General features: G+C 36.1%; 1 protein-coding gene and 1 long non-coding RNA gene across 2 annotated transcripts; one reads left to right on the top strand and one right to left on the bottom strand.

Moving 5' to 3' along the window:
• The first annotated feature begins 1,326 nt into the window (after window positions 1-1,326).
• On the top strand, window positions 1,327-2,803 carry LOC126602048 (uncharacterized). The gene is made up of 3 exons (XR_007615960.1): window positions 1,327-1,402; window positions 1,720-1,786; window positions 2,620-2,803. It is a non-coding gene; the product is annotated as an uncharacterized LOC126602048 (long non-coding RNA).
• A 5,940-nt stretch (window positions 2,804-8,743) lies between these two features.
• Window positions 8,744-12,823, bottom strand: LOC126602216 (uncharacterized membrane protein At3g27390-like). Its single transcript, XM_050269047.1, has 9 exons — window positions 12,318-12,823; window positions 12,021-12,129; window positions 11,719-11,914; window positions 11,473-11,606; window positions 10,847-11,135; window positions 10,650-10,756; window positions 10,359-10,527; window positions 9,421-9,872; window positions 8,744-9,005 (listed from the first exon to the last, which is right to left on the bottom strand). Exons 1-9 carry the CDS (start codon window positions 12,442-12,444, stop codon window positions 8,837-8,839), a joined length of 1,752 nt encoding a protein of 583 aa, XP_050125004.1. The 5' UTR covers window positions 12,445-12,823; the 3' UTR covers window positions 8,744-8,836.
• Between the last annotated feature and the right edge of the window lie 6,035 nt (window positions 12,824-18,858).

Here is an 18,858-nt window from a genome sequence, read left to right as displayed (position 1 = left end):
GAAATTTGATCAAATGACCCTTGAAATCCGAGCCCCTGAAAGTTATAATAATTTTTTACTGTTGGATTAAATTTCAAGCACTCGAATTACTTGGTCTGCGGACATTGGAGGAAGAGATCCGGAGATGATCTCTTTCCTTATTATAGGCCACTGTTGTACGGAGATCGCAAACTGATTTGGGTAAAAGCCAAAAAAGGCAACTAAAAAATAAGACAAATTCACTTGAGTTTCTTCTGCTACTCTCTACTTGTTTGTACATGTGGAGACAGAGAAGGCAACATATGAAAGGTTTGTAGGAGGCAAAGATTGTAATTTTGCAAAATATGTGGAGATATACTTACCATTTGTAAATTTCATTAAATGAGCATTGATTACTATAATTTTGAAAATAAATGCACATTTTTTAGATCATACTTCTTCTTTTCTATGCTTTTCTCCGATCATTGACAGTAGGTTTTTTAAAAATCACTTTTTTTGTTCTAAATTTTTTAATAAGTTATTGCTTTTAAAAGCATCATAATTCCAAATCAACCTAAAAATAATTTGTTTTTATGTTTACCTAATTTTCTGGTAATTTGGAAGTATCCTATTTGTGACAGCCCGTCCCGAAATATTTTTCTTGATGGCGTGAAATGTCGATTCTACCCTTGAGAGTTGAGTTATGGGTTGTGTAAATAAGCTAAGAAATTAAACAATTGAGTTTACTTATTTTCTTCCTAACCTTTTGGACCCAATTAGAACTAAAGGTTCTAATTGTTTTGGTTGGTTGTAAGAAAATTTGGACCACACACACACACACTCTCTCCCGTTGACTCCCTTTCTCTCTCCTCCCTCTCTCGGATTTTCTTCCATTTTCATACAACCTGTACGGAAAACCCTCAAACCTTTTCAATCTTTACGGATCGAGGTTGTGATTGCTATTTTTAGACTCCTTACAAGCTCAAGAGTCGAATAGTGGTGGTGGTTGGACGTGAAAACCTCGAAAAACCCGAGAAACCATAATCTCTGATTTGAGCACTGTTCATGCACTCGTGATTTCAAAGTTTTTAGAAAATTTTAAGCTGCTAGTGAGCTTTAGGACATTTCACGAAGCTCGGAGAGGAAAAATGAAGTGTTTTGGACGTCGGGAAGTTGAGTTTGGCAAGTTTCAAGTTTGGCCGGATTATCGAGGTTCCTCTGGCGAAATCCTGTGGATTTCAAGGCTTGAAAGTGGTAAGGTTTTGTTCCTCTCATCTTAAGCTTCAAATTGGTACAAATTTTGTGGATTTTGGTGTAAAAATGAAGAAGATATGAAGGTTTGATTGTTTTTCCAGAAACCGGCGCCAACGACGATCTTCGACGATCCAAGGAAGAGGAAGGGGAATATTCTGTCAAGTCTGACGAAATATTCTAACAGCGTCAGGTAACGCGATTAACTTCTGTTAAGATTTAACTGAATATTCCTAACGGCAGTTAAGCTTCAGTTAGGGTTTGGCCGCGCGTGTGGACGAGTCTGGCCATGCCTTGGCCAACGCGTGGAGGCGCGTCTGGAAGTGCCTTGGCCGGCACGTGAGGGCGTGTGGGGTCATGAAAATTTTTCTAAAAAAATAGGGATGTTCCTGAGGTTGAGTAGATCATGGTGGTATATTCAAATACCTCATTTGAGCTTTGTATGAGAAGTTATTTCCTAGTTTTGTGTATGTGCTTTAAATAACGTTTATTCAATTATTTCGCATATAGGTGAGACCTATCCTGAGGACGAGCACCATCAATCGAGGCTTGGGGGCTACAACCCTTCGACATATCAGTGAGTGGGCTTTTGGTTTTCCGTATATACCTATATACTTGAGATTTTCCCAGAAAATGAATTTGAATGATTATGCGTTTTGAAATGCCATGCAAAGTATCTGCCTATTTTATTGATGTATTAGTAGTTGCATATAATTATGATTGGTGCTACGGACGCACAGGTAAGTACCAGGTAAGTTCATAAATCAAAGATATGAGGTTACTTCAGTTATGTGAGATATGATGTGATGTATTAAAAGCTCATAAACCTGCACCTCGGTGTTAGTGCTCCCGCCCAAAGTTAGGGCACAGTCCTTCACGTGATGTTCACCTCCCGCACCATATGCTCACCTTGGATCCAAATTAGGTGCACAAGCTTGTCGTATATACCACTTTAGGTGGTTCCGACTCGTAGGTGACCCTCGATTATTCGCACAGCCTTCACGTGATCGTAGCACTAGAGCATATTTACTTTACACCTAGTCTTGTCGTACAGACCACTTTAGGTTGTTCTGACTCGTGTGCAGAATTTGATTTGATATGATTGAGATTGGCTTTGAGCTATATACTCAGCCGTGTAGATTGAGTTAGAGGGATTTGGCTAATGCGATATTTGACATTGATATATTTTGTCTGGATTACTTATGGAATTGCATTGAGATACTTTGGCATGGTATACTTCTATGGATTTTCATCTTGAGTATGATTTTAGATTCAGCTTATTATTATTATTATTATTTTCTGGGAAATTATACAGGTTTTACGGCAAGGGGTTAGAACTTTTGAGAAATGAAATGATTTTGAAAAGCTTTGTTTTTGCCCACTCACACTTTCTGTTTTGCACCCCTCCAGGTTTTAGGTAGCAATGCTTTTGTGGATTACGAGGATTTCAACGGTGATTATGATAGAGCATCATAAATGTAGGATCACCTTTGGTGTTGTATAATTAGTACTTATCTTGCTTGACTGTACTTAGACTATTTATGCTCTGGTTGTGTATTTCACACTTAATCTTGCACTTGCACTTGCACTTTATCTTAGCTAGTTATGCTAGTAGTTTGGTTTTTAATTTCCTTTTATCTTTATTGCTTCCGCACTATGCACATGGCTACGTCACCCTCACGTGACGGCCAGCATGCCTCGATCTAGGTCGGTGTGTGTCACTATTGGTCGAGTTGTTATCATAGTTGATGATGATTAGTGTAGCATGTCATATCCGGCCACGTGTTCGAAGTTCAGAAAGTTATCTTATCCCATCCATCAATCATCACCAACCATTGTCCCATCTGCGTGGCCAAATCTTCTTTTTACAAATCCCGAGTGAAAAAAACAAAAACAAATGAAAATGCATGGAATCAGAAAGAGGAATACTTACTATTACTAGCTATTATTATAGGGAAATAGATCATCTTCGAATTTCTTCCTCCAAAGTCTGCGGATCAAGTGATCTGGACCCTTGAAATTCGAGCCCCATAAAGTTATAATAATTTTTTATTGTTAGATTAAATTTCAAGAACTCGAATTAGTTTGCGATCCGAAGATGATCTCTTTCCTTACTAGAGGCCATTGTTGTATGGAGATCGCAAACTGATTTGGGTAAAAGTAAAAAAAAAGGCAACTAAAAAATAAGACAAATTCACTTGAGTTTCTTCTGCTACTCTCGACTTGTTTGTACGTGTACTACAAAACAGTTAAATAGACAGAGAAGGCAAAATATGAAAGGTTTGTAGGAGGCAAAGATTGTAATTTTGCAAAATATGTGGAGATATACTTGCCAATGCCATTTATAAATTTCATTAAATGAGCACTCATTACTATAATTTTGAAAATAAAAGAACATTTTTTATATCATACTTCTTCTTTTCTATGCTTTTCTCCGATCATTGACAGCAATTTTTTAAAAAAATCACTTTTTTTGTTCTAAATTTTTTAATAAGTTATTGCTTTTAAAAGCATCAAAATTCCAAACCGACCTAAAAATAATTTGTTTTTATGCTTACCTAATTTTCTGGTAATTTGGAAGTATCCTATTGGTCAAGTTGTTATCATAGTTGATGATGATTAGTGTAGCATGTAATATCCAGCCACGTGTTCGAAGTTCAGAAAGTTATCTTATCCCCTCCATCAATCATCACCAACCATAGTCCCATATGCGTGGCCAAATCTTCTTTTTACAAATCCCGAGTGAAAAACAAAAACAAAAACAAATGAAAATGCATGGAATCGGAAATAGAGAATATTTACTATTACTAACTATTATTATAGGGAAAGAGATCATCTTTGAATTTCTCCCTCCAAAGTCTGTGGGTCAAGTGATCTGGACCCTTGAAATTTGATCCAACAACCCTTGAAATCCGAGCCCCTGAAAGTTATAATATTTTTTTACTGTTGGATTAAATTTCAAGAACTCGAATTACTTGGTCCGTGGGTTTTGAAGGAAGAGATCCGGAGAGGATCTCTTTCCTTATTATAGGCCACTGTTGTACGGAGATCGCAAACTGATTTGGGTAAAAGTCAAAAAGGCAACTAAAAATAAGACAAATTCACTTGAGTTTCTTCTGCTACTCTCTACTTGTTTGTACATGTACTACAAAACAGTTAAATAGACAGAGAAGGCAAAATATGAAAGGTTTATAGGAGGCAAAGTTTGTAATTTTGCAAAATATGTGGAGATATACTTGCCAATGCCATTTGTAAATTTCATTAAATGAGCACTCATTACTATAATTTTGAAAATAAAAGAACATTTTTTATATCATACTTCTTCTTTTCTATGCTTTTCTCCGATCATTGACAGCGGTTTTTAAAAAAATCACTTTTTTTGTTCTAAATTTTTTAATAAGTTATTGCTTTTAAAAGCATCAGAATTCCAAACCGACCTAAAAATAATTTGTTTTTATGCTTACCTAATTTTTTGGAAATTTGGAAGTATCCTATTGGTCAAGTTGTTATCATAGTTGATGATGATTAGTGTAGCATGTAATATCCAGCCATGTGTTCGAAGTTCAGAAAGTTATCTTATCCCCTCCATCAATCATCACCAACCATAGTCCCATATGCGTGGCCAAATCTTCTTTTTACAAATCCCGAGTGAAAAACAAAAACAAAAACAAATGAAAATGCATGGAATCGGAAATAGAGAATATTTACTATTACTAACTATTATTATAGGGAAAGAGATCATCTTCGAATTTCTTCCTCCAAAGTCTGTGGGTCAAGTGATCTGGACCCTTGAAATCCGAGCCCCTGAAAGTTATAATAATTTTTTACTGTTGGATTAAATTTCAAGAACTCGAATTACTTGGTCCGCGGGTTTTGGAGGAAGAGATCCGGAGAGGATCTCTTTCCTTATTATAGGCCACTGTTGTACGGAGATCGCAAACTGATTTGGGTAAAAGTCAAAAAGGCAACTAAAAAATAAGACAAATTCGCTTGAGTTTCTTTTGCTACTCTCTACTTGTTTGTACGTGTACTACAAAACAGTTAAAGAGAAAGAGAAGGCAAAATATGAAAGGTTTGTAGAGAGAAGTGATCAGAGGCTTTTAATTTAACTCATGATTCATCTGTACTTTCAAAGGGAAGGAATATTTTTTGTTCGAGATTTCGTAATCCAATGAGCAGTCTATTCATGTCGATATTGTTTCAATTCAATCACATTTATGATTTGACAAATGTTATATTTTACTGCATAGGTGTTTAGAAGCTTAATTGTTTAATATAAGTTGTTGAGGAGAACGTGATCTGATAGGAGAATATTTTTGCTAACCACTCTCAAGTTGGTGATGCTCACCACGTTCTTATTTATTACCGTTATATAAATTTAAATTTTGAAATTTGTGTAGTGTATAGTCACAAATTTTAAAATTTAAACTTATCCGACGGTAATAAGTAGGGTGCTGAATATTACCACCACTTGAGAGTGATGAGCAAAAAAGCACCCATCTGATACCATGTCAAGATTTTAGAGTCTCCTTAATTACGCTAATATTGTCTCCTTAATTACGCTGATATTGTCTCAACCTAACTACTTATGCAGTTTAACATCTGATGAATTGTATCACGAAAAACCTTTGTGTAATTAAAAGTGAACCATTCAATTTATATCTATAATTTATTATGTCAAGCTTCCAACATGGGATTAAATGGTTCAACATTTTAATTTTTACTGCATTTGTTTTGATCATTAATTTATGATATTTTGGAAATTTGTTGCATGGTAGAGTGAACAAGAAAATAAAAAGACAAATAGGTGGGTGTTAAGAAGATTCTGATTCTTTTTACTGTTATAAGTTTACACGAGAAAACAAGAATTTATTTTCAACTGTTAATATTTCTTGATATCTCAAGCATCTACAGCCTTTTAACTGTTAATAAAGTTCCTAGCTACTTCAAGGATCGATTAGCAATGTTGATATTTGTTTAGTTATTAAATAAAAAAGTTTGGGGGGTTATAGAGGTAGATTGTCAAAAGAGAGGCATAGAGAGGATTAAACTTTTGAAAGTTATAGAGATTTTACTTAAAATTAAAAGTGTGAAACGTGCGGATAGAAATGTGCAGACTGATTATAGATTCAAATATATGATGCAGTGTGACAAAGAGAGTGTATCAAACGATAACCTCATTGCATAAGCAACTAGCCTCTTAGCCCTTTGTTTATGAGGGAAAAAAAGGTTGAAAATTTTGGCATAAAAAGACCAGGTATCCCAACGCAATCGTAAAATGGTTTCGAGTCACTGTTCTCTTTGAAATAGCGGGTCATGGGCCTAAATAGACACCGAAGCTCATTTGCACAACTTATATTTTGCTATCGTATTTGCGCATCAATTTGATCTTTGATCCTTTATTTCATCTAATCAACCTCATTATCAATTACAATGTTATAAAGCGAGTGAACTGGCATTCCCAACGCCCACGGAAGAACCTGGGCATGCTTGTATGTGCTTCAACACATTCCATTTCAAAGAAAGATTTTTTTTGTGATACATACATATTTTACATGGTTGGAGATATAATCGTAATGAGCACGCCATAAAAATATGGTACTGAACATAAAACTTTCACTTACAAGTAAAGAGCACTACCACTAAACCATTGTACTAATAAATAATATTTGTAACCGAATAAAATTCTAGAAAATATTTCAAAAGAAGCCAATTCTACTTGCCACACCAGTGTAGATCACAAAAATACAAGGTACAATTTGCCTCTCTAGTTAACCAAAAAAAAAAAAGGAAAACTAATGAAAAGGGCTTGAAAACTTTGAGTTTTAATGATAAGGACAAAATAAATGGTAAAGTGAATAGTACCAGGATTGACTTTTTAGTGTAAAAATGTGGTTTTTCGTTAAAGTGAACAGTATCGGATGCTTTTCGTTAAAGTTCCCAAAAAAGGAAAAAAAAGAAGAAGAAGAAACCGAGAAAAACCCTTAATTTGTAGGATAATTATTTTTCTAGATGGGCCTTGTTAGTTGAGATTCTTCTCAGTTCTGATAAGAGCTTTTGATTAGCTGGTTGTGGTAGATCCTGGGCGACCAAAAGAAAATGAGTTTGACTATGGGCCTAGTTTTCCATTAATGGGCTTAAGATTATAGGGCTTTTGTGATAGGTTATGACTGGTTTGATAATAATTTCGTTATTATTATTTTTTTTTGTTATTTTTTTATCGTTAGATATAAAGAAGTTATATGCACTAAAAGAGGGATGAATAAGTTTGACAAAAAGGAAAAAAAAAAGAGGGATGAAGAAGTGTGGTAGGAGAGAGGGAGAGAAATAAGAAAGAATAAACGGAAACAAAATTTAAAAGTGAAAATAACTTAAAATAGTTTTTGGAATTTTATGTTCTTTTCTTGTAGATTAAATCTGCATTTCTCCTACCATTATTTATCCACTCTTTTCACCCCTCATTTTTCCTATGTATTCAGTTTTATCATTAACTTAAAAAGTAAAAATTAAAAACAAAAAATGAAATGATTATCAAACAGGTCCTTAGTGTTAAAACAATATTCAAATTAAGGTTAATGAGTCATTCCTCTTTAAGAACAAAACTTAGTTTAACATATATGCTTATTGTTCTCCTTTCATTATTCTTGTAAGTCACTTTAGTATATATGTCGGTCCGACGATCTCTAATATGCAACCAAGGAAGAAAGAATACACTTTATTAAGTTGATTTTGTGTAAAAAGGAGGGGTTATTTTTAATCACTTTTATGTAAATTATGTTAGCATTTAATATCCCCCAATCTCCATATGTTGTCGCTAAAATGTGAGCTTTTGCATAAATAGATAGCACACAATGCATAACATTTTACTATTTTCTAAAATTGCGGTCCTACACTAAACTTATCATGCACTATGTTTTCATGTCCTTGTTGCTTCACCTTGTTGGCCATATCCTAGCTACATGATATAGCTTCTAATCATGGTGTACATGATGTATACAATAGTTTAACATCATACACCAATGTACATGTTATATTGATACTTGAGCAGCTAGAAAGATTCAGATTCTCAAAAATACAACCACGCAAATCCAACTGTATACCACGCTGATGCATTCCATATACCCATGCATTACAAAATTTTTGTATAACATGACATATTATGTGTTGGATTCACAATGTAGACCATAAATTCAAAGACAACAATCTATTGTAACAATGATATGTATTTATATTGTAGATGTTGACCCTTCCAATCAATTATGAAGCAGAACTCCTCCAGTGTTAGATTGTTTATATGCCAATAGAAACGTAAACTAGGTTTAAATCATCGCGAGACATTAATAACATAGCATGTCGGACTTTTGTTGTCAAAAGGCTCAACCCTACCTCATCAATTTCCGATACAGCCAATCCCTCCATGGAATGGTAGCTTCCACTATAAGATCAAGATTGCTCTGCTTCCAGCTACATATATGCATACGGTGTGTCTGTGTGTGTGTGTGTGTGTGTGTCTGTAGCAAAGCTCATAAACTAGTGATCTGACCAATGATCTAAAATACATGCCCTTGAGAAATTATAATCACAGTCCAATGTGAAGGGGGGGAAATGTAAATAAAACGAAGATAAATTAAGGTTCATCCAGCACAACATCTTCACTGGAGATGGTAGATTTAACAGAACCGGATGCGATTGAAGCCTCCTTCGGCAAGGAATATGCGACTAAAGCCTTGACAACGTGCCGGAATTTCCTTCTGTAAGTGGGAAATTTTGAGACACTTCTCATCATTCCAATCATCCTACAAATACAATCACCACATCAGAACATGAACATACAGAAACTACTTGCAGTAATTTAATGCTAAGTTCAGTTGCTTCCATCGGCCAGACAATAGATGATATGCTTCCGAACAAGAAAACTGATCGATTCTAATTTTCTACGATATTCAGATGCAGTGTAAGCAATGGTACTTATTCCACAGTTCCAAAATTTGTCACTGCCACTTACTAAAAGCAAGTTTCATCCTGTCAGTTTAAATCATCGACTAAGTTGATACGTACGAAATAGAGTATTACCCTACATGCACATAAGTTTTGCGCCCTCTATTTGTTAAAGATTGGCGATGTTTGAATTTGTTCATTTTTTTCCTCCATGGAATGTGAATAGTTTGGTTATTTTAGTTGGTTCAAAATGGGATAGAAGAAATTTTGTACCTTCTACTAATGCCTTCGATTTGAGCAGCTCTTAGAGCGTCTTGAGGTAGTAAACTTCCGTTATCCCAAGCCACTACGCGTTGTGGATTATTGGTTCCAAAAAGAACCACTTTCTCCAAATATCTAACCTCACCCTCTGACAATTTTATGACCTTAATCTGTTCCTTCAAGACCATTATCGGATTAAAGAACCAGTCCCACAATTTTTCATGCGGTCTATTTAAGTAGTTAATTTCAACGTCATCAAGCAGCAGTAAACCATCTGAATTCGATCTGATGGAGCAGAGAAGAGTCTGCAAGCATGAATAACATGGCAGACCAACACCGATAATGGATGCTTCGTTGCTGTTCTTTGCTTTCAACCATTCATCGAGGTCAGTTGTGGCTATTACATTATCATCCAACAACTCCTTGCCCCTCAGTTCGCAGGACCTCATCATGTTTTCCCATATCTGTTGCATTTCAAGTAGAATAAACTCTCGTCACCAAACAAAACAAGCGAGAGGGCTAATTAACAGAAATTTCGTAAGAAATTTAATCATCATAGCAATGGAGAACAAATGTTCATGCTTTTAAAACCTAAAACTGAAAAAAAAAAAAACCCCTCCTTCCCTTACCCCTTCCTCCGCCCGTTCTCCCTTTCCCCTTCCCCCACCACCCCTTGGACATTTTGCTACATCCTTTGAAGAGTAAGTTTCCGGAACTAGCAGAAGCACTAAGCACTCATTGCCTTGTCATTAACTACAACATTACTACTTCGTATCTCCCATAAAGTTGTAGTGCATGGCACAGAAAATTCATCCTAAGGTTGCATAGCTAGTTCGGTGATAAACTTTTCGTGAAAAGGAAATTAAAGCAAAACAAATTCATTTGCAAAAGATACTGAATCAAAGCATTCAGGCTCATAGAAAAACTACCGTGATAACCTAAAGGCATACCTGAACAATTTTCACTTCTTGTATAACGTCTCTAACTGATCTCGAGTTGGCTATACTTGGCATAAGCATTGCAGGTGCTTCCATAGGAGCAGGACTGAGTGTAGCCAGCTGATTTCCTCGAATAGAGAACTCGGGTGATTGAGCGACAGCTCTTTTTCGATATTTGGGCCTGGCTGCGCATAATGAGACCACTACTGGTAAAGATTTACAAGAGAAAAATAACAAAATCTAGCTGCAGTAATACTTAATGAGCTCAAAGAACAATATTTCATAAGCAGGAAAGTCATCAACTTTGGAAAGATTGTTCCCTCTCGAAGATACAGCCAGTCATTCGTGTATTCATCAAATTCAGCCACCATTGCAACCACGTACGCCACACCTTTCCTGAAAGATCTTTCCTGCATTCACAAATGGTTAAAAGATGTATAATTTTACTTATCATGAAAGGCCAAGGAAATTAATATGATTATAGTCGGGTGTAAGCAAACCTGATATACTACAACTGATGCATACAATCCGATTAAAATGCTTGAGAAAACTGCCAATACAATACTTGCAACAACCACAATTGGCCACAGAAGGATTGTCAAACCAGCAATAGGGATGCATGCTAGTTCAAGAAATGGACCTTCTCGAGTAATCAGATCATGAATCAGTCGATACCAGCCCTTAAGCAGCATATAGGGACTCTTTACAACTGCAATTGCAGTGTAAACAGGAATCTCCACGATTAGCCCCAACACACCAACCATAATACATGCTGGAATGTGAATCAACCTACAATATGTTCCCGAAAAAAGAATTGAGTTCAGATTAAAACAGCTGTTTTACGCAATGCTATTTCAAATGTTTATATTTGGCTATTGCTACATAATTTGATCACAGAAGCAAAACAAATCGAGTCACTAACTACAACACGATTACCTTAGAGTTCGATTCAAATGTTTATATTTAGTTTTTGCTACATAATTTGATGACAGAAGCAAAACAATTCAAGTCACTAACTACAACATGATTACCTTATGGTTTGATTAAAATGTTTATACTTGGCTTTTGATATTAATTTGATGACAAAAGCAACATAATTCTGAGTAACTAATTACAACACGATTACCTAAGAGTGCGAACTTCCTCTGCAGCGGGTGATTCGTGCAACTCCTTCAAGTAAAGTGGGTACGAGTGGTAACACAGGTCTGCAAAGTCTCTAACTACAGTACAGCTTCCTTTAACAGTCCCCCAAGTTCCATCCTAACAAATAACGAAGTTGCATGAGTGAAACACAACGAGCAGAGCTAAATTTGACAATAAACCAAACAGAAAAATTGAAGAAAAGTAAAGAGACCGAATTCAAAAGTTTTACCAGAATACAATGTTTGAATTTCTTGTACCGGTTGTCATGCCTAAAGGCCTCAAAAGTAGAAACCCAGGGAGTGAGGAATCCATATCCCACACCCAACAGAACACTCCCAGCTATGCTCAAACCCAGCCATATACCCAGCAGGCCAGGCAAGGCAAACAAAATTGCAATTTTAAGTGGTACATCAAATCTGTGAATCCTGCAATTTCCCAACATTTATGGGAAAAAAAAGAGAGTATTAAATCTCTGAAAAATTAAGAGTTTTACTAAAAATTTTGAAAAGAGGTAGTTTCAAAGATACTAACTTTATGAGAGTGTAGATTGTCCAGACAACATGTGCAGGAGATAAACCTAAAATTATTCCCACATTCCCTAAAATCAGTATTAGTGCAGAAATGGGTCCGACCAGAAGACCTGCAACATATATGATCAAAATCCCAAAAACCAACCATCAAAATTTTCAGTAAATTCAGCAGAAAACATGCAAAATCTGTGTGTCTATATATATATATGTATGTATGTATGTATGTATATATGTATATAGGTGTGTATATATATATATACATACACACACACATATCCTCAATAGCGAAAGGTGGTACCTTTAAGAGCACCAAGGCAGAGAGCAGAGCCGAAAGCAAAAACCAGAGAGAAAATTTTGACGCAGCGTCTGAAAGATTGTGGGGAATCCGCGCCAAAAAAGGTCCATAGATTCAGGAACATCGGCATTGGAGAGATAGTCAACCCAAATTCGGACAACCCTTTTGAGGTTTTGTTATGAATTTATGCCCCAGATGAAAGCTTTTGAATTTGAAGCTTTCCATGAAGAAAGAAAGGCACAATTATTATCAGATATTCGTCAGAAAATATTGTATTATATGAACAGTTTACGTGTCCACAGAGAGAGAGAGAGAGAGAGAGAGGAGAGAGACTTGTGCTGCAAAGACGACAGAGAATGAGAACAAAGAGTACAATAAAAGCCGATAGCCAACCAAATCCATTCAACCCAGGAAGTTTGGAACCAAAGGGGAACTATATATTCAAACTAAAAGATTTATATTCATTGGAGACGTAGAGTTGCGGAACCAACTAGTTTTTGGTTTTCTTTGTTTACTAGCAAATTCTTTCCTGTGACGAATGACCATACATATTGCACTCGAGATTCTGAGTACGTTTCTCTCTCTCAACGTCTCTAAGTATGGGATCTAGATTGTCCACTCCTCTCTATCTCATACCCTTCTTATTCCCTTCTATTTTTGTGATTACGGTTAAGCCACGTTAATATAAAATGTTAACGTGGCTTAATTGTGATCACAAAAATAAAGGGGAATGGTAAAGGTATTTTCTGTTCGGCAAGTATTTGACGTGACATGGACAACTGACACCATGGTCTCATGCTATTTGTTTGGTACTTTAGTTTTGAATCCAACGGCTGTTTTTTCAGGTTGCATGATGTTATGGTGCACCAAGTTGGATTACAAAAAATACATCATTCTTTATGTCACGCCAAAGATAAATAATCGAGTTTAATTTTTTTTGGTTGACTGTATATATTATTAGGATTTAATATGGCGTGTTGAAATTTTATTTTTTTAATTCAACCCTTTGACATAATTATGTTGTACTTTATTCCATATTTTATACATGAACAAGCACAAAGCAAAAATCCATTTGATTTTGTTTTTCAATATTTTGGGTTTTTGATATAATATGTATTTAGAAAAAGAGTAAATTCTAATAATAATCCCTTAATTTTAACCCAGTTGGAGCAATGATTCTTCAACTAAAAAATCATTAGTCCTTCAATTTATCAAAACGTGTAGCTATGATCCCTCAACTAAAAATTCATTATCATTAATCCCTTAACTTTAATTCAACTAGAGAAATGGTCCCTCAACTTTAACACAATTGGAGCAATCATCCCTCAACTTTAACACAATTATAGCAATTATCCTTCTAATATAACTCATTTTGACAAAATTCTGACGAAATTGAAGAAAATGACCATAGCTACATATTTTGATGAGTTGAGGGACCCTCAATGGTTCTTCCAACATAACTTATTTTTACAAAATTTTAACGAAGTTGAAGAAAATGATCATAGTTACACATTTTGATGAGTTAAGTGACCAATGATAATAAATTTTTAATTGAAAGATCATTGCTACAATTTACTCTTAGTAAAATAAAAATTCAACATAAATTTGATGTTGTCATTGCACTTTATACTATAATATATGTTATGGTGAACTTTTAAAAAGGGAATTTTTTATAAGAAAATAAAACAACGTTGTTATGACATGTTTTACAATATGGAATACGGTCCAACGACCTAAATCAATTGTGTTTTCGTGAGATCATCCTTACAAAGTTACACGCTGCCAACGGAAGTACAAAAAACAAAGCGAGTAGTATTTGATTGTGATTGATTATGACTATTGGTGTTAACTAGAAGGAAAGGGATATTTTCGGATCTATTATACCAAATTCATTCAATCACCTAATTCAGATTATTGAAATTTAATCTAACAATTAAAGTAACTATAACTTTTAAAGGAGTCCCCTATTTGTAGCCTGTTGATGCACAAAATCAGTAAGGATTTTGGTACAACAGAAAGTGTTAAGTTTATGACCTTTGCTAGATTGCTCCGATCACTAATGTGGATAAGTATGTAAATGGATAGAGACAGGGAAGCAAACATAAGATGTACGTGGTTCACCCAGATTAACTACGTCCACGAAGTAGAGAATTTCTCATTAATTGTGAAGGGTTTACACAAATATATAGGTTCAAGCTCTCAGTACTAGTGAATGATTTAGTACAAATGACATTCGAAAATATTATAAGAGAATGATCTCTATTTATAGAAGAGAGTTTCTAGTTTCATTCTGACATTGACACGTGTCGTGTTGTGATTGGCTTCTGATGTTGACACGTGTCGCGCTATGATTGGCTTCTAATGTCGACACGTGTCGCGCTGTGATTAGCCTCCTAGTTTGAGGGAAACTCTTTTATGTCCTTGACGGTATAACGTTGACTGGTGCTCAGTAGTTTCGGGATTGGTCAAGTATGGTACAAACAGTGTTTCCCTAAGTTCCTAAGTAAGGGAAGCTCCTCGGTTGGGGACTTGCAAGATCCAAGTTATTAAGTAATCACGAAACTTCTAAATACCGAAGTATAGTATCATTTTCACTTGCCTTATATGTCTCATATGTAGATGTGGCATCTTCTCTGGAAGTACTTTTTCTCCATCCAGAGGTGGTATCTTTAACTGATGAAGATGCATAAGGCAATGTATCAATTTCACTTGAAGCTTACTTGTAGTTTCGGACTTGGTCAAGTGTGAAATAAACCCTATAGTAGGAGTCCCCCAAGTCCCCGAGTTAGGAGATTTTCCAAATGAGGTAACGACAAGGTAAGCAATCAGACTTCCAAGCAAGCAACCTGGATCGGAGGTTCGAATTCAGACTCCGGTTAATTGTTCTCCTTCTTCTGGTGTCGTAAACAACAACAAGGATAAGGAGAAGCAAATGGAGAAGAGATGATATGAGATACTTTTTCTTTTCTTTTGAAGAAGTAACTTTCCACAGGCTTATTCTTGAACTGGGCTGGAAGGTTTTCTGGTTTCCTCCAGAGTATAAGGCCGACTGAAGAATTTGAGGGTCAAAACAAGTCCATTAAATCTAGAGTACGTTCGACCCTGATGATATGGGATACTTTTTCTGTTGACAAAGTAGTGGATGTATCAGCACGTGTTCTATTACGCTTGTCTCCACATGCTTCCTTGTATCCTTCTCACTTGCCCTATCTGTTCCTCAGGCAGATGTGGTATCTTCTTTGGAAGCATAAGATGTTGAAGATGAGTACTCGAGAGCAATGTCAGGTAATTAATCAGGCAAGGGGTTCCAGACAGTTAGTTCCTGACTGGAAGCTTGATTCCAAGTGTTGACTGATTGCTCTCTTTCTCCTTGTCTTGCAAGTAAGAATAAGGTCAAATGAAAAGACAGGAAAAAAGCATGATATGGGATACTCTTACTTTTAACCCTGATGATATGAGATACTCTTGCTCTGGTGTGGCTTGTTTGCATAGGTATTATTGGGAGGAAAAGAAACTGAGTATTTCGAGAAACTCTGCTAAGAGTGCCCTCTCGGATGTGAAAAATAGTTAAGCATTTTTTTTTATTTGCAATTTTGCCTGGCTGTGGAGGATGGAAGTCGACATATATAGGAGTATCCCTAACAATAAGTAGTAGTGCTATTCCTTTACCCTTTTTTGTTATAGCAATGTAGTGGGAGCTATAAGCTTCACGTGTTTTAACTTTGTCAGAGCACTTTGAAAAAGTGGTATGTGGTATCTGGAAAGCTAATGTTGCGTGTGAAGATTGCAGACAAACTTTATCCGAGGAAATCTGGCTCTCGAAGTTCGGAGAGCGGTGCCTTTTCGATTTTCGGGGATCTGGCTCTCGAGATTCAGAGAACGGTGCTTCTTCGATTTTTGAGAAAGCAATCATGTTAGAAGTCTGACTCTTGAGATTCGGAAAGCAGTGTCTCTTCGATTTTTGAGAAAGTAATCATGTTGAGAGTCTGGCTCTCAAGATTCAGGGAGCGGTGCCTCTTCGATTTTTGAGAAAACAATCCTGTTGGGAGTCTGACTCTTGAGATTCGGTGAGCAGTGTCTCTTCGATTTTTGAAAAAGTAATCCTATTGGGAGTCTAGCTCTCGAGATTCGGAGGACGGTGCCTCTTCGATTTTTTAGCAAGCAATCTTGTTGGGAGTGTTTTCTCGAATGTGAGTAAAGGTTGGGCATTTTTGTCAGTCTACCTTGCCACGGAGCACGAACGTTGACACACATTGGGACTTTCTAGTTATCAAGTAGTGGTGTTGTTCCTTTACCCTTGTGGGTAATAGTAGAGTAGCTGGACCTTTAAAATTTATGTGTCTAAACTTTGTTAGAGATCTTTGGCAAAGTTATCTGTAGTACCCGAAGAGTTGATATTTCGTGTGGAAAGCGGTGCCTCTTCGGAATCCGGAGAGTAGTGCCTCTTCAATTTTTGAACCAATGGCCCTGTTGCCCTTTCTTTTATAAGGGCACCAATTGTGTGCAAGAAGTACATTCAGAGAGTTATTGCTTGTAGGAATTTTCCCCTTACTTCAGAGATTTACTGCACCTCATTTCTCCTTCATCATTTCTGAGAATGTCTGGAGCATCCGACCATCGTTTTTACTTGAACTTTGGTGAAGAGGCAACCATGCCTTCTCAAGACAACATATGGCGCCCATTATTCTTATCCCCTACTGGTGATGAAGAATGATATGACCGCTGCGGTGGTGCCCAGAAACCTTCTCACTTCCAAAGATAACAGACTACTTTCCAAACAGTCTGATGAGTTGGTTATTAAAGATTATCTCGCTCTCAATGTTCAGTGTGTAGGTTCTGTGTCTAATATGGCCCAATGCCTATTTGCTCGAACCCGCCAAGTTGAATCATTGGCGGCTGAAGTGATAAGTCTCAAACAGGAGATCAGATGGCTCAAGCATGAGAATAAACAGTTGCACAGGCTTGCACATGACTATGCTACAAACATGAAGATGAAGCTCGACTAGTTGCAGGAATCTGATGGTTAGATTTTACTTGATCATCAGATTTGTTTATTTTGATTCATGTATATGTACATATTTGTAACTTATCGGAGATATCAATAAACAAGCTTTACTTCATTTTAACATATTGTGTTAAATACACCAAGGCCTTCTTCACTAAGTTCTTTAAATTTTTCCTTTTGTTGAAGCTTATATGTTGAAGCTTTGTGAGTGAAGCATGTAGGTTGAGGTAATGCTCCCTTAATTTTTCGAGTGAGGAAAACTTCTCATTTGGAGACTTGAAAAATCCAAGTCACTGAGTGGTCGTGAGACTTCCGAGTATCAATGTGCAGTAGCATATGGTAGGAGTCCCCCAAGTTTCCGGTCGAGGGAGTTAACAAATGAGGCATTTCCTTTCTAAGTGGTAGCCCAAAACTCCTTCTTCATATATATTTGTTAAGAAAGTTGTTAGGCCCAAAGAAGATGAGGCCTAGGCAAATTTTTTTTTTCAAATTTTTTTTTTTCGAATTTTTTTTCTTTTCAAATTTTCGAATTTTTGAAAAAAAAAAAAAATATATATATATATATATATATATATATTAAAGCTTTGTAGGTGAAGCTTTGTTGGGTACCATGAATTGATTTTGCTTCACACTATGTTAGTCAAGATAGTGTGAAGTTTTTGTAGGTGAAGCTTTTGTGTTGAAGCTTTGTAGGTGAAACTTTTGTGGGTGAAGCTTTTGTGGTGGGTGAAGCTTTTGTTGGTGAAGCTTTTATGGGTGAAGCTTTTGTGGTCGGTGAAGCTTTTGTTGGTGAAGCTTTTATAGGTGAAACTATTGTAGGTGAAGCTTTGGAGTTGAAGCTTTGTAGGTGAATCTTTGGAGTTAAAGCTTTTGTTGGGTACCATGAATTGATTTTGCTTCACACTATCTTGATCAAGATAGTGTGAAGCTTTTGAGAATTTGTAGTTGTCCTTCATTGATGAAGCTTTTGTTGGTGAAGCTTTGGAGTTGAAGCTTTTGTTAGGTACCACGAATTGATTTTGCTTCACACTATCTTGATCAAGATAGTGTGAAGCTTTTGAGAATTTGTAGTTGTCCTCCATTGATGAAGCTTTGTTAAATTTCCCTTTTTTTTTATTGGGAAACTAGAAATTTGAAAATGTGGGAGAGACAACATATACAAATTTTGCTTCCATACTGTTGAACAAGAGATTGTGATGCAAGCCACACCTTGTAGTTGTCGAAGGTTTGGATGAACCATATAAATTGAATTTGCTTGGAACAGTCTTGAATTTGCTTCGAATGTTTGAGAATTGTAGTTGCCCTCCATTGATGAAGCTTTTGTTGGCACCATAAATTGGTTTTGCTTCACACTGTTTTGATCAAGAGTGTGTGAAGCTTTTGAGAATTGTGGTTGAACTCCTTTGATGAAGCTCTTGTTAGCACTATAAATTGGTTTTGCTTCACACTGTCTTAATCAAGAGTGTGTGAAGCTTTCTACGATTTGTAGTGTTTGCATTGTTACAGATGGGAAATGTTTGAAGCAGATGCAAGAGGGTT

Source organism: Malus sylvestris, chromosome 15, assembly GCF_916048215.2.
Source record: "Malus sylvestris chromosome 15, drMalSylv7.2, whole genome shotgun sequence".
NCBI classification, from domain to species: Eukaryota; Viridiplantae; Streptophyta; class Magnoliopsida; order Rosales; family Rosaceae; genus Malus; species Malus sylvestris.
Note: the sequence above shows the minus strand (reverse complement) of the source record. Positions and strands in the feature narration are given on the sequence as shown.